The sequence below is a fragment of the Terrapene carolina genome, unplaced genomic scaffold, assembly GCF_002925995.2.
Source record: "Terrapene carolina triunguis isolate 2854851 unplaced genomic scaffold, T_m_triunguis-2.0 Scaffold68, whole genome shotgun sequence".
Taxonomy (NCBI): domain Eukaryota; kingdom Metazoa; phylum Chordata; order Testudines; family Emydidae; genus Terrapene; species Terrapene triunguis.
In genome coordinates, this window is record NW_020664419.1 from 79706063 (window position 1) to 79730118 (window position 24056).

Genomic DNA, 24056 nt, shown 5'->3' on the forward strand with positions numbered 1-24056 from the left:
AAGTGTCAAAGGAAAGCCACTGCAATAGTTTAAGGGAAGAGATTTATTTCATGGCAGTATTGTTTTACTGAATTAGTAAACTATAGCCCCTTCAGTATACAGTAGTAATCTTGCTCATATAAGTAGTGATTTAAGTAAATGGCAGCTTAAATGCTCCAACCCCTTTTTAAAGTAGCTTAATGTGCTTTTGGAATTTGAAGTGTCTTGGAAACAATGTACTTGAGCAGCTCTGGCAACTCTTCCTAGATTTTTTTCGCTGTAGAAAGTTTAATGCACTGTGTAGTATGTCAGCCCCTTAAATAAGTGGGATGTGCCACCTCTTCCAAATGTGTAGACACTACTTGTTGGTTTGGATTTGAGTCAGCTGACAGTGTAAGCTTTTTCCAGTATCACGACTTTGTTTTGACACTGTCCTTAAAATCTGTCATCTATTCTTGAAAGGTGTTAATCATCTACAGAGGCTTATTTGTACTAGTATTAAGTAGATAATCATTAAAACTTGTTTAATGTGAAATTTAAGTCATAATATAAAACAGATTTTTCCCAATCCTCTTATACAATTCTTTATAACAGTGATACATTGACACTTAATTTTTAAATTCCTAATGCAAGATTATTCCAGTAGATCAACCACTTCAAGGATAAAAAATTTTTAAAAGTGCACATATGCAGTCTACTCAAGTTCCAAAACTTTCCTCAAAAACATCTGTGCTGCAGCTCAAAATGTTAGGCTGTCTCTTCGTAAATTTTAGCCATTGTTATAATGTATATTTCAAAGTTGATGTGTCTAAATCCTATTTTTTCCAAAAATTGATGTTTCACAGCATTATAGTAGCAGGTAGAGAGAAGATAAAGAACTGAAGCTATACCTCACACACACTCACCCTCCTCCCCTCAGACTACTTTTCAGGTGATCATAGATAAAGTAATCCATTCCTCAACTTTTACTCAACATTATGCAAGTTTTTAACTCAGGATTTTACAAAGCACAAACTGTGCATAGAAGGTATTACTCAGGCTATGTTTGCAGCCGCAAATAGTAAGGACTCAGCTGCCATAGCCAAATCTAAAATAACTGAAGAAAGTTAAACTGATGAAAAATCTGAGGTAACAAGAATCTAACACTAAGGGTGTGTAAGGCATTTCCACAGGTAAGAGTTATTGCCTCATACTAAAGTGTTTAACTGGTACATGTACACTTTAAATATATCAGTTAAGGCAATTATTTAAGTCTTAATGGGACAATATAATTTAAGAATTACTCAAAGAACCATTATGGTAACATACTATACACATACACAGCTATAATCAGGAATCAAATATTTCTGTATCAAACATTTACTACACAAACCTGCCCATCCCTGTATCTATGGTGTAGACCAGAGCCCTGCAGTGGGACTGGGATCCAAGGGTCCCGCTGCCATAATAGCTTTGTTGTAAGTGAGATTGGGTGGGCAAAAAAACAAAAATCCACACAACTGTGATAATTTGCAAGAAAACACTTTAAAACTTTTAATACTTAAATTTAAGTGAGGGATAGAAAGATTTGATGTTTATTATATCAGGAGTTAAAGTATTTTTACATGGTTTAAGCAAGATTTGTTTTATTCCTTTGGTGGTAAAATTGTGGCTTAATTCTATATTTTTTTATATAATAGATGACAGGTTTTTTTTCCCCAGTAGAATAGAGGAATCTGTCTCTCTTGTGGGTTTTAAGGTAGGAGTGGGATAAAAATGCAAGAAACAATGGGGGAGTGGGAATTGCAGGGTGGGACGGGAGCAGGATTAAAAAAAAAAAAAAAAAACTACCCAGGGCGGCTCTAGTGTACACCAGCATAAGTCAGTTTCCTGCAGCACACACTTACTGTTATATCTGTGCCCTATAGATCCATGAGGCTTGTCCATGTGGCAAGCTAGGATGTGAACAGACAGCACACTAGATTGCTGCACACTAATTTTCCATGTGGATGCTGCTATGGTGCATTAAAAGTTCCATAGTCCACTTTGACATACTCCCCCCCAATGCACTGTATGCACACCAACTCACCATGTAGATAAGTCCTAGAACTAGACTAAAATTATGAACTACAGACATAGAAAATTTTAAATACCTAGAATTTTAGTAACTAACTTAGGTCAGAGTAAAAGTGCTTTGAATGCAGAATTTCAGTCAGACTATAAAACCCAGACAACTTTCACAATAGAAATGTCACCAGACCCTAAACTTAGAGCAGCAATAGAGGCCCAACGTTCTTATCTACTGTAGAAAAACAATACAACTCTAACAATTAATGCTTATGAAAAGGAGTCCTCTTCATAAGCATGTCTGCATTCTAAAAATGATAGTTGACAAGGCTCATCTAAACATTCCGCTACAGTGCAAAACCGCATTCAGTTTCAAAATCACTACAATAGTGCTACAGAATGATGCTTTTGGAATTCTTTAAATAGCTTCTTTTTCTGCTTAAGAGAAATGGTGGGATTACTGTCCATCTCTTGAATCAACTCTTGAAGATGGTGCCTTGTTTGTTGCTTCTGGTCTTCAAATTCTTCAGGAGTCAAACGCTGACAAAAGGTGAAGCCTTAATAGGAAAAAAGGTTAGGATTATTTTACAGATGTTACACTTTTATATAAAATGTAGGGCTGGAAAGGACCTCAAGAGATCATCTAGTCCAACCCCTGATGCTGTGGCAGGATTAAGTATACCAACAGGTGTTTGTCTAACCAGTTCTTAAAAACTTCCAGTGATAGGAATTCCATAACCTCCCTGTATGTTCCAGTGCTTAATCATTATAGTTAGAAAGTATTTCTTAAAATCAAACCTGAATCTCCATTACTGCAAACTAAGCTAATTACTGCTTGTCCTATCTTTGGTGGACGTGGAGAAATTGATCAGCACCCTCTTTATAACAACCATTTGTATATTTGAAGACCTATGTCTCCCACCCTGCCCGCAGTATTCTCTGCTCTAGACTAAACATGCCCAATTCTTTTAGACGTTCCTTATATTTTCCTCTTAGTTTTGTTGCTCTCCTCTGGATTCTTTACGATTTGTTCACATCTTTCTTAAAGTGTGCTGCCCAGAACTGGACACAGCACTCCACCTGAGGCCTCACCAGTGCCAAGCAGGGCTGAACAATTACCTTGTGTGTCTTACATATGACCCTCCTGTTAATACATCCCAGAATGACATTTGCCTTTTTTGCAGCAGCACCACACTGTTGACTTATATTCAATTTGTGACCCATTATAACCCCCAGATCCTTTTCTGCAGCACTGCTGCTTAGCCAGTTATTTCCCATTTTGTATTTGTACAAAGCTGAAGAGAGCTACACTAGACAGTTCTTAACTTCTCACTTTGACATGCTGTAGAGTGCGGCTCTGGCCTCACCACTGGACAGAGGAGTTTTGCATAGGACGGGGTAGGCAAACTTTTTGGCCTGAGGGCCACATCTGGGTATGAAAATTGTATGGCAGGCCATGAATGCCTGGTGGGGGGGACTTTATGGGGTGTAGCATGGGGGGAGCTCTATAAGGGATGTTACTGAAGTCAGGGGAGGATGGACTCATGGGGTGGGGGACCCTACAGGGGTGGTACCAGGGACTCCTCGGGACCTAGTGGCAGTGACACCAAGGCAGCTGTACCAGGCACTGCCACGGGCGGAGGCACCCCCTAGCTGGGACGGGTGCGGCTCCTGGGTAGTTTTGAGGTTCTCGAGGGTGAGGCCGTAGGAGACCGGGAGGGGATTGGGCACTCTGCCGTTGGGGGGAGGGGGGTTGTCACGTAGGGGCAGGGTTCCGATCCTGGAAACAGCATGGTGAAGTTGCGCCTGCGCAGTGTGGCTCTGCATGTGCCGGAAGATGCTGGAATTGTGAGCCCGGGGCTGGGTAGCACTAGGCGGGCAGAGCAGGGTAAACCCCCGACGCCATTCCCCAGCTAGAGCACTGGAGCAGGGCAAGCCCTCGAACATGCTCCCTGCTGGGAGCGCTGGCCGGGCGGACCAGAGCAAGCCCCCAACCCCACTCCCCAGCGGGAGCAGCGGATGGAGCAGGGCAAGCCCCCGATGGGAGCTCAAGGGCAAGATAAAAATGTACGACAGGCCGGAAGCGGCCCTCAATCATAGAATCATAGAATATCAGGGCTGGAAGGGACCTCAGGAGGTCATCTAGTCCAATGCCCTGCTCAAAGCAGGACCAATTCCCAACTAAATCATCCCAGCCAGGGCTTTGTCAAGCCGGGCCTTAAAAACCTCCAAGGAAGGAGACTCCACCACCTCCCTAGGTAATGCATTCCAGTGCTTCACCACCCTCCTAGTGAAATAGTGTTTCCTAATATCCAACCTAGACCTCCCCCACTGCAACTTGAGACCATTGCTCCTTGTTCTGTCATCTGCCACCACTGAGAACAGCCGAGCTCCATCCTCTTTGGAACCCCCCCTCAGTAGTTGAAAGCAGCTATCAAATCCCCCCTCATTCTTCTCTTCTGGAGACTAAACAATCCCAGTTCCCTCAGCCTCTCCTCATAAGTCATGTGCTCCAGACCCCTAATCATTTTTGTTGCCCTTCGCTGGACTCTTTCCAATTTTTCCACATCCTTCTTGTAGTGTGGGGCCCAAAACTGGACACAGTACTCCAGATGAGGCCTCACCAATGTCGAATAAAGGGGAACGATCACGTTCCTCGATCTGCTGGCAATGCCCCTACTTATACAGCCCAAAATGCCGTTAGCCTTCTTGGCAACAAGAGCACACTGTTGACTCATATCCAGCTTCTCGTCCACTGTGACCCCTAGGTCCTTTTGTGCAGAACTGCTACCTACCCATTCGGTCCCTAGTCTGTAGCAGTGCATGGGATTCTTCCGTCTTAAGTGCAGGACTCTGCACTTGTCCTTGGTGAACCTCATCAGGTTTTTTTTGGCCCAATCCTCTAATTTGTCTAGGTCCCTCTGTATCCGATCCCTACCCTCTAGTGTATCTACCACGCCTCCCAGTTTAGTGTCATCTGCAAACTTGCTGAGAGTGCAGTCCACACCATCCTCCAGATCATTAATAAACATATTAAACAAAACCGGCCCCAGGACCGACCCTTGGGGCACTCCGCTTGAAACCGGCTGCCAACTAGACATGGAGCCATTGATCACTACCCGTCGAGCCGGACGATCTAGCCAGCTTTCTATCCACCTTACACTGCATTCATCCAGCCCATACTTCTTTAACTTGGCGGCAAGAATACTATGGGAGACCGTATCAAAAGCTTTGCTAAAGTCAAGGAATAACACATCCACTGCTTTCCCCTCATCCACAGAGGCAGTTATCTCATCATAGAAGGCAATTAAGTTAGTCAGGCACGACTTCCCCTTGGTGAATCCATGCTGACTGTTCCTGATCACTTCCCTCTCCTCTAAGTGTTTCATAATTGATTCCTTGAGGACCTGCTCCATGATTTTTCCAGGAATTGAGGTGAGGCTGACTGGTCTGTAGTTCCCCAGATCCTCCTCCTTCCCTTTTTTAAAGATGGGCACTACATTAGCCTTTTTCCAGTCATCCAGGACCTCCCACGATCGCCATGAGTTTTCAAAAATAATGGCTAATGGCTCTGCAATCTCATCCGCCAACTCCTTTAGCACCCTCGGATGCAGTACATCCGGCCCCATGGACTTGTGCATGTCCAGTTTTTCTAAATAGTCCCGAACCACTTCTTTCTCCACAGAGGGCTGGTCACCTTCTCCCCATACTGTGCTGCCCAGTGCAGCAGTCTGGGAGCTGACCTTGTTCGTGAAGACAGAGGCAAAAAAATCATTGAGTACATTAGCTTTTTCCACATCCTCGGTCACTAGGTTGCCTCCCTCATTCAGTAAGGGGCCCACACTTTCCTTGACTTTCTTCTTGTTGCTAACATACCGAAGAAACCCTTCTTGTTACTCTTAACATCTCTTGCTAGCTGCAACTCCAAGTGTGATTTGGCCTTCCTAATTTCACTCCTGCATGCCTGAGCAATATTTTTATACTCCTCCCTGGTCATTTGTCCAATCTTCCACTTCTTGTAAGCTTCTTTTTTGCGTTTAAGATCAGCAAGGATTTCACTGTTTAGCCAAGCTGGTCGCCTGCCATATTTACTATTCTTTCTACACATCGGGATGGTTTGTTCCTGCAACCGCAATAAGGATTCTTTAAAATACAGCCAGCTCTCCTGGACCCCTTTGCCCTTCATGTTATTCTCCCAGGGGATCCTGCCCATCTGACCATAGTTTGCCCACCCCGGCATAGGATAAGGCCAGTGCTCATCTATGTCAAGATACTGGTTATAATCTATGGGCGGAAGGCGAGTCTGGATCTGCTAGGTGGATACTCAGGGGCCTAAGACCCACAGAAAAGAAGAGTTCCTTTTGTTCTCCCTATACAAAGTCCATTTAATTGCAGCTTCATACAGGCCAAGAGGATTTGGTTAGTAGTGTTAGTACAATCTAATAGTTTTATTAAATGTCTAACAAATGTATAGAACAAGATAGGGCCACTTATAACCAGATGATAGAAATAGCAAAGTGGTTAAAGGACAATTCTGGAGGAGGACATTTTTAGAAGCAGGGCCAGAAGCAAAGGACTTAACTGGAAAAAAAAAAAAAAAAAATCTATTCCCAGACAAATATTGATTAAAATATTTTTTTCATACATACTCTAGCCTAAATTATGCTTAGGAATTAAGGAACTCTTTGCTTCCTGCTCATCAAGGAATTGAAGGACAATGTTCTTGCAAGCAAAAAGGAATTGACTGGTCTTTGCATGAGACATCTACTGGTGCAGCAAAACCCCCAAAACCTTTGAGTGCTAGGGTAATTTGTGCATGCCTCATGGTGGAAGCACAACAGGAACACAGCCAAATGAAATCTTCAGAGAAACCAAATTACAGGCAAGTAATTTTCCCTTTTAATAATGTATGCTAAGTAGAAAAGAGAACAAAAAATTCTACCAAAATAATAGTTTGTGTCTTTAGCCAAATCATATTTTACACTATTTTCTGAATTTAACTTTGTGAAGGAAATTACATAATCAATTACAGGACTGAAGAGAAGTTAGATAGAATATGGCCTCGGTCTCCATTTAATTTATGCTTTGTTTTAGGTGGGTTAAATAAGTTAATGAATTAAACCACTTAAAGTGCTACTATCAGTATAACAGAGAGGATGAGGCAATCAGGAAAAGCATTTCACAATAATTTGATATGTAGTGCATTAAACTCATTTGCATGCAACTACTCATATAAAAATGCACAATATCAGACTTTCTACCTGAACTGGCATCAGGATCTTGTCCTTCCAGCAAGCTCGTAAGTTTCTTGCTGATTAGTTCCAACAGAATTAAAGGGGTCTGCGCAAGAACAGAATTTTCAGATATTTAGTTGGTGTTTATACAGTTCATTATAAAATGCATACTTACACAATAGGCAAAACCCTTTAAAGATGGAGTTAAAGTTGAGTATGTAAATGGGCACTCCTGGTACATATGTTTTAAAAACCCAAAGTAAATTGTTAGGGTTTTTTAATTCAAAAAGTAGTAATGTACAATAGAACCTCAGAGTTATGAACTGACCGGTCAACCCCACATACCTCATTTGGAACCGGAAGTACACAATCAGGCAGCAGAGACAAAAAAAGCAAACGCTGTACAGCAGTGGTTCTTGACCAGGGCCCCATGAGAGGCCATGAGCAGGTTTCAGGGGGTCCTTCGAGCAGGGCCAGTGTTAGACTCCCTGGGGTCCAGGGCAGAAAGCCAAAGCCTCACCACATGGGGCTGAAGCCTGGGGCTCTGAGCCCTGCCACCCGGGACTGAAGCCAAAGCCTGAGCTTTGCAGGGGCCCCTGGCAATTGCCCTGCTTGCTACCCCCTAACGCTGGCCCTGGCTTTTATATGCAGAAAATCAGTTGTTGTGGCACAGGTGGGCTGTGGAGTTTTTATAGCATGTTGTGGGGCCTCAGAAAGAAAGGTTGAGAACCCCTGCTATACAGCATAGTCCTGTGTTAAACTACTAAAAAATAAAGGGAAAGTTTTAAAGATTTTACAAGGCAAGGACACTGTGCTTGTTTCATTTAAATTAAGATGGTTAAAAGCAGTATTTTTCTTCTGCATAGAAAAGTTTCAAAGCTCTATTTAGTCAATTTACAGCTGTAAACTTTTGAAAGAACAACCATAACATTTTGTTCAAAGTTACAACCAACCTCCATTCCCGAGGTGGTTCATAACTCTGAGGTTCTACTGTACTTTTAAACAAAGTAAAGGTCATGAAAATTAGTGACAGAAGGACCAGTGTAGTTTTGTTTTAAATGAAACCTTAGGCTCTGATCCTGCAAACATTCATATGCTTAACTTCACTATCTCACTGGCTTCAAGAGGTCTACTCTTTATAATAAAGTTAAGCATGTGCATAAAATGTTTTCAGGATCAGGGTCTAAACTGTAAATTAACAGCAATTTCAGAGTTTGGATTCCTAGTAAGATGACTTGTTAGTTGGAATCATTAATAAGTGAGCCTATATTGCACTAATTACATTTCTGGTTGTTTTAGGGGTGGTGATAAAAATACAAATTGTTTGGGTGACTTTTTTTTTGTTCAGATACTATTAACTTTATATTTCCAGACTGTCAAAAGTTCAGACTGATTATAAAACTGCAAGATTCTTTTAAGGAAAGCTGTTCTTAAAGTTCATCTGCTCAGTCTTATCTACAACTTAAGTTAAAGAAACTAAAAATCTTTCTTGATTAAAGATTTAAATGTCGGGTGACAAGGATCCTTAGAGATAGCAAGCTGGATGGGAACTGTCACGTCAGAGCAACCCTATCTGCTAGTGTCACACTTCCATTCTGGACATCTGTATTAGGCTTCAGTAGCTTTAAGAAATGTGGAAATGTCTAAACTAGCTAATCCCCTTCCCCCCCAAAACACACACAGGCCAAGATAATAAATCAAAGGTGAAGTTTCAAAGCCAAACCATTCTGGAGGTATGACAAACCAAATAAATATCTGGAAAGTATCCCAGAACTGAAACACATTTTATCTCCCAAGCAGCTTTTTTAAATTTCTCCCACGGTATCCAGAAATATTCTATCCTGGGCTAAGATCCTGCAAGAGAAATTACAAGCAAGTTGGTTCTTTTTGGCGAAAGCTTGAGAAGTGTGGTTTCTAACTCAGCTTATCATGGAAAAGTAGCTTCAACCTCTCTCTCTACATAACCTTACACTAAAAAAGGTTCATTTTTTTTAAAATAGACTAATTCAGTTTGGCAACATTTCAAGATTGCATTGAGTCAGCTGCTTAAGGCCGCAATACTTCAGTGAATTGTATGGGGGCAGGCCCATTTGACTTTAAAAGGGCTTTTTGTGGGTGCAGAGGTCCATCTGTGTGCAGCTCTTTGCAGAACTGGAGTCCAAGTTCGCATAATTGCAGCGTTCTAGAAAAGCAAGGGATGTGCCAAAGTAAGTGATTCTATATGTATGGGGGAAGAAAAGAGGGTTTGGGAGATAAGTACTGATCATCATCCACATGCATTTCCCTTCAAGGGGAATAGATTCCTTGCTTGTGCCCTTCTGGCAAAACTCACAAGGTTTGAAAGTTCTAGTAAACATCCCAAACCTCTGATGTTTATCTAATTATTTACCTGAGAAACAGACAGTCTTTCCCTATTTCTAATACTTGATCATTTCAACTGAACCAGAAATAGTGCAATAGCAGCTTTTCCTATGCTATTTTAATGCTTCCATTTCTGACCCCAGCTGATACGAAATAAAAAGGGACATGAATATTTTTGTGTGCCTCAGACAGGGGGTTGGTTTAATATGAGGATTTTTTTTCCAATATACACTATCCAGAGAATATTTACCATTTGATTTTCACCATTTTCAGGCAGCGGAGATGGAGTTGGAACTACCAGACATTTTCCTACTTGTCTTTTTTAATTAGTTTTCCAACTGGAAAAATAACTAAAACAAATACTGTAGTTTTAATGTGCGTTAGCTAAAAACTTAAATTAAATAGCTAGAAAAAGTACATCTTTTCATATGCAAGAGATAGTTGAATGTAACTGAAAAAGCTATACAAGTATTTCTGCTTATTCATAATGGATTTATCATTGACGAATGGGAAACATTTGATTTACCTACTGGGTTTATATTAACTGCCAAAAGATTTTAAAATACTAAGTTAATTCCTGGGGCTGAGAGACGCTGCCAGTGTGTACTCAGCCTCTACAGAATTTCACCTTTGAATGACTCCCTCTAGTTAGCACTCAAAGTACATTAGCTGGCTTCTGCAATGAGCTGTTTCCAACACTGCTTTGCTAGAGAGAGAAGTGCTACAATGACCCTGAGAATTTGTGGGTGGGGACAATGGAAGTAGAGAGGCCAATGATTTCAGAAGATTTCCCCTGTAGTCCAGAAAAACTGAATTAGTCTGGAACACTTTCTGGTCCTACAAGACTGTGTAGCTTTTACAGGTTGCCATGACATATACAAAAAAGCACATTCATATAAAGCTGCTTTTTGACAATTAATATCTAAAATGACAAGGTCAAAGTGTGTCAGATGAGAAGGAAATACCTTGAAGAGTTCAGTATGATTCTTCATCAGTAACTGGATTAGCTGTTCAGTCTGTGTTTTTGACAATCCTTTATTTTGTAAAATGGCCTTGGTAAAACTCTTGATGATCATTGATCTATTATCAAACTATAAAACAGAAGAATAATGACCTGGATTAGATTTGCTTGCAGTTATTCTAGGTGTTAGCTAAATGATCGTTATAAACAGGTGACAAAATCTACACTGAAAAAAATCCATTTCAGTTAGTTTTAAAAGCATCAGATTGAAATGTTGTAACGGGTCAGTTTCTATGGCTGTTAAAAAAATAAATCTATTAATGTTACTATGGGGGAGTGATAATTTATACACTACGTTTCAATGCAATACTTACTTGTTTTTGTAACTTGTAGCCCTCAGGTTCTGACGCAACAGCCATAAACATCAGTAGCCTACGCAGTTCTTCTCGGATGTTCGGCACTAGTAATCTTAAGTAAAGCTGCGATGCCTCCAGGGCTTGTGCGGTTTTTCCATTCTCTGCAATGTTAGTGAAATATTGTATATAGTGCAGTCTACTGGTTTGAACAGAATCAAGAAAATGTATTTAAATAGGAGTCAATTTCTGATTCTAGGCTTAAAACCATATAGCCTTTGTCTTAGAGCTAGGCAAGTAACATATTTTTAAAATAACATCCTCTGGATATCATGAAGTCTTAAATGTACCAGATGCAGAACCTCCATTTTACCATTGCATACAGTTTGTGTTTCCCTACCTTTGACTGAATCCTTAACTGCTCCTTTATATGATGTGATGCAATATGACCAGTGTGCCTCACTGTCGCACCATTCCCATTGCTGATGAGCTTTTTAAACCACCAAGCTACATCTTTTGTGTGGTAAAGGGACAAGGCAGGAATCAAACTCTTATATAGCATTCTTCATCTGTAGATCTCAAAGCATTTACAAAGGTAAGTATCTTTATCCCCATTTAACAGAGGGGGAAACTGGAAGAGAGATTAAAGTCACAGCAGGTCAGCAGCAGAGCCACCAATCTCTGATTCCCAGTCCTCTGCTCTAGTCACTGGTCCAGATAATTATGTCTAGCAAAATACAAACTATAATTACAAGGAGACTGGCCTAGTTATTTTCTTTGAAAGAATAAAAGCAACTAGAATTGATATGTAAGCGCACTGAGACTTGGAAAAGAAGAAAGTTTGAATGAGAGCAGAAAGCCAAAAGAAGAGAGTGAGCAAATGTAGAAAAGAGAAGAGCATCAGAAGACCAAGGTGAAGGAAAATATGGAGAAGTTGACAGATTAGATAACTGATAAAGGACAGTTTCCAGCTGGTTTAATCACAGATCAGGAGGGGTTGTAAAAAAACACGGTAGTAAAAGCTTAAAAGCTTTATTGGGATAGTGAGTTGTAGGAAAGTGAAAGGAGTGTGTGTGTGTGTGTGTGTGTGTGTGTGTGTGTGTGTTAAAAGCAGTAAAGGACATGTGTTATTAAAGTCTATGGTCTTAAAGTCTGACGCACTTGACTACTTGCACCTGCATGCACACACGAACCATGGTGCCCTTTTTATTTTAGGGGTAATAGTGGTAGTGGTGGGGAGGGGTGGGGTTGATTTATTTGTGTTTGTTATAGTTTCATTTAAAAAAAAAAAAAAAAAAAAGATTTCAGCTTTCTATTGACAGTGCAAAAATTTTTTGAAATCAAGCTGGCTGTGGGTTCATGAAGATACAAGTTTCAGCATCTGCAGTACACACACACAGCAAGAGTAGATTGTGTTCAATTGGCTGCAACAGTGATTGTGTGAGCATGTAACAATCCCTCCCCAGTTCCACACCAAATTTGCCATCTGGAATAGCCAACAACTAAATTAGGCCAGGTCCTGCAGTCCTACTGAAGTTACAGCACAGGGCCCTTTGTTCAAAAGCATCACCCAGCAGAATAAAGATTAATATACAGGCAACTCTATAGCCTGCACTTTGCAACCAGTGGTAAAATAAGTATAATCTCCTCCTAATGTATGTATGAGCTGTGCCTCTTGTGTAGACTGATGAGCAGCAGGAGACAATCAAACCTAAAGAACTGTGGAATGCTTAATATATTTAGAAGTGGACCTCTGTTTAATTATGAAGTTAGAACCACCACCTGTCCAAAATGAAGTTGAAACTAAGCTGGGCCTACATTAGAAACTGTTCCCCAGGCAGATTTTAGCTGACTAAAGTTTAGGAAGTGACACAGGACTGGCACAAATTAGCGTGGCATGTTCATAGAACATACTGTTCAGCTTAAGAAGAGATTTTAAATAAATGGGGAATAATGAGGGAGCTACAGCATGGAAAGCATAGAGTTCTTTCAGTGATTTATGTCATGAGCCTTTCCCCCACCTCCCTTTATGTGAAAGTATGGTAGGGTAGAATTCCTTTTTAAGTAAACCAATGATTTCAAATTAGTAATCATGGGTTGGGAATTTACTGTAGTCTTACCACAGATTCCTTTTTATGCTCTCTTTATTTATTTTAATTAAAAAGGGTCTCTTTGCCAAGTGTCAGTCCTAGGCAGGAACATGCTCAATGTCTTCAGTATCATCACTGAGCTCCTGTGGCACTAAGCTCTGTGAAGCATCTCTGAAAACTGAGCATTCAGGTAACATTCCATATATTCTGCAAGACCTAAGGTGTACAGAAAAGACACACTCATGCTAGAGTTTCATTTAAATCCAAGTTTAAGGTAACCCTTGCTGTTATTTTGTTTTGGGAAAATTTAGTTTGCCACAAAGGTTGCAGAATCAGGAAGAACTTATCATAGCCTGAATAGAATCTTAGAACTAAGAGAACTTTTCTGGTCCCTTACCTTGTTAGTTTATTCGCTATTAATGGAAATGTGAGTCCATAAGCTATGAATCCCTCTTTTGGTTGACAGGGAAACTGTATCATAAGGTGATTCTACTCATGTCTGTATTAGTATTAAGTTAATAAAACAGTTTTAATTTCCTTAATGTGTAAATAAAGATTATGCACTTACCTATAAGTTCAACAATTCCTGAATGAATATCAAGATCATGATTGTTGAAAAGGGGGTCTCTCACTTGATTATAATATTTTGCTATCACATCAAAAAGTATCTTCTTGTGCATATTCAAGTGACTTGGTTCGTTACTGATTTGAAGTAACTGCTGACCAACCATCACTATTAGCTGGTCTGGAAAATACTCCAAGCATTCAATTGCTGCACAAAGCCATTTGTCAAGCCTGGGGAGAGAATGTTCGTTTTAGTACTTACATTTAATGCTAGGCAAAACACTTTATTTAAACTAAAATTCAGAAAGAATTAACCAGACACCTCCAACTACATGCATGTTTGAACAGCAGCATCATACAACTTACTTAATAAGCAATTAAAGAATGTAGTTGGACGCTATAGCTATAAGTCCACTGAACTACTGCTGCAATTAACAACTAACTCTCGTCTCCCTAGACTACAACAATATGGCTGAGGTTTGCCTTCCTTCAGACAAAGGAAGCCACAATGGTGCGGTCTGTCACAAACACTTCAGAAATGCAAGTTGTAACAGTACAGTCCTGCCTTATCAGTTTCAGCCGTCACAAGGGAAAAATAGATATCCAGCTACACAACCAAACACGGGGGCTGAAACTTTAAAGGAGCAAAGAAACTAGACATTCAATTTAAAAACAAAAAACAAACACTTAAAATCCTGACAAATGAAAGGAAGCCAACAACTAACTAGGAAAGAACAAGAAATAAGCACTAAAGATTGCCACTGCAGGCAAAGGCACTGCACACAGATGGATCCAACGCTGTCAACTGCCTGGGGCAAAAGGAGAGATAAGGTGGGTGAGGTATCAAGGGGTAGCCGTGTTAGTCTGTATCCACAAAAACAACAAGGAGTCCGGTGGCACCTTAAAGACTAACAGATTTATTTGGGCATAAGCTTTCGTGGGTAAAAAACCACTTCTTCTGATGCATGGAGTGAAAATTACAGATGCAGGCATTATATAATGACACATGGAGAGAAGGGAGTTACCTCACAAGACGAGGTAATCTCTCTTATTGGACCAACTTCTGTTGGTGAGACAAGCTTTTGAGCTTACACAGAGCTCTTCTGCAGCCCAGAACTGAAGAGCTCTATGTAAGCTCAAAATACTCTCTCTCACCAAAAGAAGTTGGTCAAATAAGAGATATTACCTCACCCACCTTGTCTCTTTAATACCCTGGTACTAACACAGCTACAACACCACTTCATGTTGTAAGAATGGTAGCAACTCTCTTCTTGTAATGTTAGGTCCCACAAGGGGACATTTATGGCTCCAAGAGGAAATATTCTTCTAGATCAGCAGTTCTCAAACTGTGGGTTGGGATCCCAAAGTGGGTCGCGACCCCATTTTAATGGGGTCGCCAGGGCTGGCTTAGACTTTCTGGGGCCCAGAGCTGAAGCCCAAGCCCCACTGCCTGGGGCTGAAGCCCTTGGGCTCTGGCTTCAGTCCCCCCTCCTGGGGTCGTGTAGTAATTTTTGTTGTTAGAAGGGGGTCACCGTGCACTGAAGTTTGAGAACCCATTCTAGATGGTTCACGGCCAAGTGTGGGTACACACATCCCACATGGCAGCATAAGCAAAGGGAATACCAGTAATTTTTTCCAGGCATAAAGTAAACCTCACGGTTGGCTGCCAGAAAGCATGCAACGCAGAGAGCCACAGAATTGAAAAGGTTCAGCTGAGATCCTGATTTCAGTCCATTCTCTCTAATATCCTGAGACACCACTTCATTGCAGTATGACTCTGGAAAATACCCTGGGTTAGTGGGTTCAGGGATATCGATACTGGAACTATAATCAATTGTTTGAATATACCATGAGTTCTCAAATGGAACTGTTGCTGAAAGAGAAAAATAGCTCAGCTTAATTTGATTTTAAAACTGGATCTATGCTACAGCTTTAATGAGTTTTAGATGGTTGAAGACACACATTTTTACAAAACTGGCTTCAAGACCAGAGGTGTTTCTTAGAATCAATTCAGGCCACCTTCAACCACCTAAAACTAATTCGAACAGCTATACCAGTTAGAAATTAGCAGCAACTGGAGCTTCACTGGTTAACTAACTCTCAATGTATTTTGCTTTGATTCTCAAACATTTTCCATGTGAACAGACTATTGTAATGCAGATGCTTTTTTGCGGGTACACAGACTGACCAAAATTTATCAAAAATTGGATGAATTCTCCTGAAGTGAAACCACACTAACTTTTTAAAACATGGCTCAGGATAAATGCTAGCATAATGGCAGAGTAATTCCTCTTATGAGTTGACCTCAGGCTACCCACATGCAAGAGGCTGCAAGTCAACACACCATTCCATGTTACAAAATGAAACTTGTCTTTAGCTGTACTGCCATATGGTAAAACATGACATCAACCCAGATGTGATCAACAGGAATAGTTTAGAGATACTGGAAGGTTTGGAAAGGCAAACAGGCTGGCACCAAATTGCCACATCTTTCTTTCTGTGGTACAATGACCCTTTTGTCACAGCAGGGGCTTTCCCTTGCTATCTGTAACAATGGCTGCTCCATTTGCTTTACACACTCACTGCATCGCCACTTAAAACCACCAAGAAAAGGACTGTATAAACCCCTTTGGGATACCTCAGTTATGAAAGCCCTAAAATAAGACCAAAATTCACATAATTCACTCCCCATATTTGTATATGAAAGAAGCATTTAGCTGTGAAATATCCAGTCTAGAAGAGAGGGAAGTGTTCACCCATCCTCTCAAGTTAAAAATGTAATTTCTGCTTATTTAAACACCTGTTAGCTTCTGAGTGCTCTCAGAGCTGCAGTCTCAGTGAATTCCCTTGCTACTTCTGAAAGGCAGTAGAGAGAAATCCATGCTCATCCTATTCCAATCTAAAGGTATTGCCTCACCCACAAAGCCTACCCTGCCCATGTAGAGTAGAAGTCTTGAAAGCCAGAGTGAAATTAATGTGTGATCAAACAGTGAAATGCTAAATTATTCAAGTTTTTATAAAATATATATTTTTATAACTAACTCGGGCAAATTTAGGCTGCACGTGACCTCTCTGTCAAGGAAAGTATTTGAGATAATCAGATCTTCCTCTTTGCCAAGATGATCATTTTTCCTCTTATCTGGAAACTCCAAAATATTTTCCAGGACTGGAAGATCAATTAACTGCAGTAGCCGTAACAGAGTCTGTTGTTTCCAGACATCATCTATAACTGGGAGTACAAACAGGAAGATGGAAAAACAAACAAAAACACAGAAGTCAAGGTTACTGGGAACAAGAGTAGGTACACGTAGCATATATGTAAATATCAAAAAGAGGAATTTTGATTGATTTGAAATAAAATCAGCCCATCTTACATATACAATATATTCATTAGATGTAAATTATGTTATTTTGTTTTTTAGGGGGAGAGTGTCTTAAGGAAACTGGACAAAAAGCTTTTAAATATTTTTGTTTCTAAGTTATTACTTCTTATAACTACCTGCTCTAATAACATTTAATATATACAGTAACAAAATACATGAGAATAAATACATTAAAAAAAGGAAAGACCCTTATAACCAAAAAAATCTCCCAACAGATTGTGTTTTTAAGAAGGGCAATGTAAGCCTGCAAATCATATATCCATCTGAAAATTTGATATAGGCTATTTTATAAGCCCCTAAGGTGCTTAGAGAGAATATTCTTTTTAGTTTTTTTCAGTTTCATTGCTGTGTGCAGGACTACTCTGCATAGAATCAGTTTCACCGTTTTGATGATAGTGCACTGTAGTCTTGTATGCTTTTGAGGGGAGTTCACATGAATGTTCTTCCCCAGGCTCTGCAAGAACTGCTGGTGTGTGGCTTTAGGAGTGTGACTTGGGCTCTTTCTTCCTGGACTCCTGCACAAAGAAGCCTGGGATATGTGCATGGAGGCAACATTTGTTAGGGCAGAAGGGACTAGGAGAGTGAGTCTCCCCTCAATCCCAAGACTTCTGGATGGGGCTGGGAGCCAGGCAGGGAGGCCAGGAAAGCCTCTTTCACAGCCAGACTACACAACAGGATTCAGGAGTACATGGTCCCTCAGCTGGACCAGGGAGAAGGAAGTGACAGCACCCACCTTATCCCTTGCGCCCAAGACTGGAGACAGTAGGAATAGGAGCCAGAGGAAATTCCCCAACAAAACCCTCTGTCTGGATTTAGGCTGGGAAATAGTGAGGATCACCTACACAGGAGCAGGACCAGGAAAATAGCAGCATCCTCTGTCTGTAACCCTCTCCTCAGAGGTAGGAACAACCTGGGGCCAAGAGGGAAATAGCAGTCCAGGCAGGAGATAGGAATCACTGAGTCTGGGAGGAGCTGTGGGAATCCACTGGCCTGGATTCCCCTGTCCTCGAGTGTTCCTAACATGGAGGAAACTGAGAATCAGCAGGGATCCTCAGTTTCCTTCATGTTAGGAACACGCGAGGACAGTTGCTTACTGCTAACTTCAAGGACACTGAAAGGGAAGTGGCTTGACAAGCATCAATTGCAGGAAGTTGCGAGGACAGCTCCTGACCACATTTTTTGTTGTCTCTCTCAAGTTTGTCCATTATTCGCCATGGAAGATCCTTCAGAAACAGCAGGTTGATCAGAAAAGTGGGAGTGGGGGGGGGTGGGGGGGGGGAATTTTTTTTCAAAATGCATCAATACTTGTTATTGAAAGGATGTTGATTTTCAAATTAGTCAATTAAAAAGTTCTGGTTGGCAGTGTTCCTTTATGTTCTAGGCTACAACCTCAGAGATCAAATAAGCACAACCTGGAAAAAGACTGGGCATAAGCACATTCACCAGGGAAAGCCTGGTTCAAACATAAAGAAGAGCAAAAACATTTGACCTCAATGGAAAACATTTCTAGATTACATTGTGTAACACACTAAAGCTATCTACTTGGTAGGGATAACTTTTGTTGACTCCATGCATTGTGTGGTTATAGTTGCTTCAGATAAACGTAGGTTAGTATCTGCTTTTTTAAATGAATAGTTGAGTTTCACAAACATCTAGTTGGTGTTATCGTAATTTGTTATTTCCTAATATAGCAAGAACTTTGATGGGCCTTTGTGATATGGATTTTAAATGTTTCTAATTTAAAGCAAACAAAAACTATGTTTAAAGCTTTTGTAATTTATTAAACTAGGGCCCAATCCTGAAATTCTTATGGAAGTAATCTAGTTACATAAATAGCTACAGTGATTTCAATAGGACTGTGTGAATAAGGGCTCGAGGATCGAGCCCTGAATTCTGTGCAAGTCATTTTTAAAATCTTGGTTTCGGGGCAAGAGTCACTTTCTGCAACATCCTGGGCACTACTTAAAAGATTTGTTTCAACTACAAAAGTAGCAAGATACAAAAAATTCAAATAATAATGCCAGGAAATGATATTTCTGCAAGATGTGCCAGTACTCTTTCTAAGAGGCTGGAAAAGGGTATATTTCTAATTTTCAAAACATCTATTATTCATTGCTTGTTTCAATAAACGAATTATAGTTTAATGTTCATAAATACCTTGTGGTAATATTAAATAGCACAAAATATATTATATTTATAAAATAAAATATAATCACCTTTTTTTGAAAGTAGACAGACTGGTTCATCAACTATGTTCTTTAAAGGTAAAGATGGATGTACATTTATAGTTTGTAGAAGTTCCTCTATCCTTTTATCAGCAGCTTCTAGTGCTAAGGGATTTGAAATTGTTTCACATTTTGCTCTGTTATGAAAAAAGCATTGATAAACGGCAATTATTATTTGTATTATTATAGCACTTAGGTGCTCATTTTGTTAGGCACAGTACAAACACAGAACACAGATTCTAAGCTTTTTGGGACAGGGATTATCTAAGTATAAGACAAGAGACAACAGATGGATACAGACAGACGGAGGAGCACAAGGAAAAGCCAACGGTGCTCTGTCTGGATTAGAACAGGCTGGAAAACAAGAATTCCATTTTGTGCAAAATTCTGACATTTGTTTCTGTTCTGATGCAGACTGAAACCAAGGCCTTTCCAAGTTTTTTATGAAACAATGAGAGCAAGGCACACACATGCAGACATACCCCTGCCCCTACCTTCAGAATAGCCAATAGCCCAGTAGTTAGGATACTAACTTGAAATGCAGGAGACTAAAGTTCAAATCCCTGTGCCAAATCAGACAGTACACCCCTTTTAAAACTCCTCTATTGGTTCTGACAAAACTACTTCTCCAGGATAGAATTTCTGGTAAAAAAAATCAGACACACAGAAATCCAACCCAGCATAGCCAACAGTCTAGTGTTAGGGTACTCCCCTGGGATGTGGGAGACACAGGGTCAAGTCCCTGTCTGACTCAGGCAGAATAGGGACCTGTACCTGCTTGTACCCTAACCACTGGACTACTGGCTATTCTTAGGTCTCTCTCTAGACATTCCACCCTGGACCTGAAATACTTTCCTAGTGAAAATTAGTCAAAACTAATACATTTCTGCAAAGAGTTTGGGTTTTGACCATTCAGCATTTTTGAATGAAAAACACTTGATGAAGAAGTTCCTGACAAGCTCTACTTTGAATCCTGCTTGTGGGCATTTTTATTAGCCTCTGGATAGTTAAGCTGACTCCCTTTCCATGCTCTCTTGTGGCTGCTGGAAGAGAGGGAGGAGTCCAACTGCTTGTGCTGGAGCCTATGCATCAGTGTGAACTTTTTAATTTTTTTTAAAACACTTCCAAGGGATTATTTTGTATATGGGATGGGCGTCTCGGGGCTGCAGGAGAATCCTGGTGAATATTACTGCCTACATAATGCTTTATAAATATAAATAATCACAACACATTGTGAACATTAACAACTAACATTTCAAGTGCGGAAACTGAGGAAGAGAGGCTGTAATTTGACTAAAGCCAGAGGTCAGTGTTAGAGCCTGTGTCAGAACACAAGAGTCCAGGTCACATGCTTAGCCAACTACCCCAACTCCCTTCTGCATTACTGAACTGCCCCACTACCAGAAGGCATATTGGCTGCTCAGAAGAAAAGACTGAAGTAGGCAGTTGGCAGGGTGGGAGCTTGAAGTGACTCTAGTATTACCAGTAAAATCCTCAGTGGTATCATTGTGAATTAAGTGTAGTGTTTCCCCAGTGTCAAAGAACTTGTCGCAGCACGTTTCACAGGTCTCAAAGGTCTATTGCAAGGGTGGCTATAGAGGAGATTGTTAATAACTTATTAGGAAACAAAAAAGCATCAGAGAATGTTTGGCACTAGCAATTGGTGTATTCACATTCAAGGATCTCTTTGGAAAACAAAGCACTAAAAACATAATTAAAAATAAAAATTGGAATTAGTATTTATATTTTTAGGTCCCTAAAAATCACAGCTCCCCCAATCTGGGTCTGAACAAGTGGGTCTTTCTAGTCCTAATGTAAATATTTTAGTCACCTAGTATTTTCACAAGGTAACAATCAAGAAATGTTTTTTATTCTTCCATAATTAATATCTTGCCTTTGAATTGCATCTCAGATTTTTTCATAGCATGGATGACATCTAAACAGAGTGTCTCATGGAGCACCTCTTCTCATTCGTGATTGTGTAAGACGGCATCTTTAAATGTGTACATCTGCATTACTAACCGTGAAAGTTTTTTCGTCTTAAGTTCAAGTATTTCCTCAGGGGACAACTTCTCAACATATCCTTTCTGTTTCAGTAAAAGAGGAGAAAGATGGCTGTCCAGAAATCTATAAAGACTATTACTTGTGTCTTCAAACTCTAGCTCTCTCTCATTCTTGAATAGTTTTGGTCCAACTGGTTCAAAAACCTTGTGATCCATCAGAGCCTGGCATAGACGGACTCCCTTCAGTCGAGAAAGATCATTACTACTTAGGTACATACTGTGCATAAGATAGCTCAGCACCACATCAACAGCATTGGAGCCAGTAAAACAGTTTCTGTACGTCCTTAGATGTTGTCGTCTTCTTTTTATTTCCACCTGGCTTTGAAGAGCATGAATAATACCATTCCATAACCGAGTTGCTTGAAAAGGACCACTGCTTCCTGCAAAAATATTTAAGCATTCATGTTACTAAAACATTATTTACGTTTGCATACTGTAAACACTTACTGTAACATTTAAGTGTATTATTTTTACATTTTCCTTTTCAAAATTGAAAGTGCGTTGGCTGCATTCTCCAGAAGTGAAATTTAACTTTTCAAAGCACAGCCAGAGATAAATGGTAGCAAAATAGCAAACTAATTCCTGCAGTGATTTGACACTAGGTCATACGCAGGCAAGCTTACACCAGGAAAGGAAAACAAGAACATGCTAAATAAAAAAAAATCCATTTCTTTTCATTTTACCCAAACAATCTCAATGTATCTGCCGGAATTATTATTCTAGATAAAAGTAAGACAGTGCACCATCAGATACTAGTTTAACCATAAATTCCTTTATTAAATCTAAAAGCTCAAGGGGAGGTATACAATTGCTCTAAATGTGTAAAAGCCTAAATCATAAGCAATGACTACATGCAAATAGTAACAAACATTCGTAAGTATTTGATCAAGATACTCAAGAAAGAACTAAATCCATGGATGCTTAGACACATGTTGGTTGGCTCCAACTTGGTTAGGCATATATTAGCAATGAACTCTTTCAAGACCTTTCCACAACTGCTAACAGAGCCACCTTATATGGCCTACAAAAATATTTTTCTTCTTAAACTATCTTACCCCTTTATACCCTACAGTATCCAGGGGTTCTGGAACAATTTTTATAGTGGGGGTGCTGAGAGCCATTTAACCAAACTACAAAAACAACAAGGAGTCTGGTGGCACCTTAAAGACTAACAGATTTATTTGGGCATAAGCTTTCATGGGTAAAAACCTCACTTCTTTGGATGCGAAGAAGTGAGGTTTTTACCCACGAAAGCTTATGCCCAAATAAATCTGTTAATCTTTAAGGTGCCACCAAACTCCTTGTTGTTTTTGTAGATACAGACTAACACGGCTACCCCCGATACTTAACCAAACTGTAAACCCTGTATATGATGGAAACCACTTCAAACCAGGGGGTGCAACAGCACCCCTAGTTCCAGCACCTACTATGACAGTATCAAAATACCTCTATAGGTACTGACATTGCAAGAGCAGGCAGCTGCACCCAGCGTTACAAAGGGAGCTCAGAAAGGGGTACATTATTTCCCCCAGGACAGGGGTGCTGAAAGTGGAAACCATGTATTTGGTTGTTATTACCACTTCAAACCAGGGGGTGCTGCCGCACCTCCAGCATCCCTAGTTCTAATACCCTTGCCCCAGGAGGGCAGTTCCAAAGACACGGCCTTCACCTCCCTCCTCCCCCACCCCATTGCTGAGAGTCTCTCCTTATCCCAGCGAGACCAAAAGGCCTGACCAAGACCAGGACTCACAGAATCTCCCTGCACTTTTTCTTGAGCAGCGCTCAGACACCCCCCCGTGCACACCCAAAGGTGCAGCCCCCCCAAGGTGCCCCCCCCGGCATGCTCTGCTGTCCAGGCTCTCAGAGGGTGGGCCGGGGATAGGGTGACCAGGTGGCTGGTTTTCGACTGGAACACCCAGCTGAAAGGGAACCCTGGCGGCTCGGGTCAGCACTGCCGACCAGGCTGTTAAAAGGCCGGTCGGCGGTACTGTGGCGCTAAGGCAGGCTAGTCCTTACTTGTCCTGGCTCCGTGCTGCGTCCCAGAAGCGGCCAGCAGGTCCGACTCCTAGGGAGGGGGACCATGGGGCTCTGCATGTTGCCCCAGCCCCAAGCTCTGGCTCCGCCTCCCATTGGCCGGGAGATTCCTGGCCAATGGGAGCTGGTGCCCGCAGGTGAGAGCAATGCATGGAGTCTCCTGATCCCCCGCCCAGGACCCAGACCTGCTGCCTACTTCTTGTGCAGTGTGGTGCCAGGACAGGCAGGCAGCCCACCTTAGCCCCTCCGCTGCAGCACTGACTGGGAGCCACCTAAGGTAAGCCCACGCTACAGCCCTGAGCACCCCCAAGCCCAGAGCCCCCTTCTGCACCCCAACCCCCTCATCCCTGCCCCAGCCCAGTGAGAGTGGGGAAGAGCGAGCCACCGGGGAGGGGGAATGTAGTGGGCGGGGTCTCGGGGAAGGGGCGGGGCTGGGATGTTCGGTTGGGAACTAGAACGTTGGCAACCCTAGTCGGGGACGCGACCCGGGGCTGGGCGATAACAGCAAAACCCAACCGGCTTTAAACCGCCCGCTGCGGGGCGGGGCCAGACCGACCGGCCCGTTCGCAGGGGGAGCCCCGGCCCGGGGCACACAACACCCTCCCCAGGGCCCACAGGCACTGGCAACCCGGGCTCCCCTCAGGCGGCGGCGGGAAGCCGGCCAGCTCCAGGCCGGGGCACACTCACCTCCGCGCCGCCGCCGCGCGCCCAGCTCGCTCTGGCTGTGAACCCTCCTGAACCGCGGAGTCAAATGCGCCGCCAT

General features: G+C 41.5%; 1 protein-coding gene across 1 annotated transcript; it reads right to left on the reverse strand.

The window, feature by feature from the left end:
- Window positions 1-1834: 1834 nt before the first annotated feature.
- On the reverse strand, window positions 1835-24056 carry DEPDC4 (DEP domain containing 4). Its single transcript, XM_026648861.2, has 9 exons — window positions 23981-24056; window positions 21219-21639; window positions 19188-19333; window positions 16631-16817; window positions 13593-13819; window positions 10956-11098; window positions 10586-10711; window positions 7287-7365; window positions 1835-2582 (listed from the first exon to the last, which is right to left on the reverse strand). Exons 1-9 carry the CDS (start codon window positions 24054-24056, stop codon window positions 2407-2409), a joined length of 1581 nt encoding a protein of 526 aa, XP_026504646.1. The 3' UTR covers window positions 1835-2406.

What these genes read in the sequence shown, in the direction of transcription:
- DEPDC4 (XM_026648861.2), bottom strand. Translation starts at nt 24,056, where the DNA reads ATGGCGGCGCATTTGACTCCGCGGTTCAGGAGGGTTCACAGCCAGAGC. An exon ending in CTGTCTACTTTCAAAAAAAG is followed by an intron (nt 16,818 to 19,187) that starts GTGATTATATTT and finishes TTGTACTCCCAG; the next exon opens with TTATAGATGATGTCTGGAAA. An exon ending in AGATCCTGATGCCAGTTCAG is followed by an intron (nt 2,583 to 7,286) that starts GTAGAAAGTCTG and finishes TTTCCTATTAAG; the next exon opens with GCTTCACCTTTTGTCAGCGT.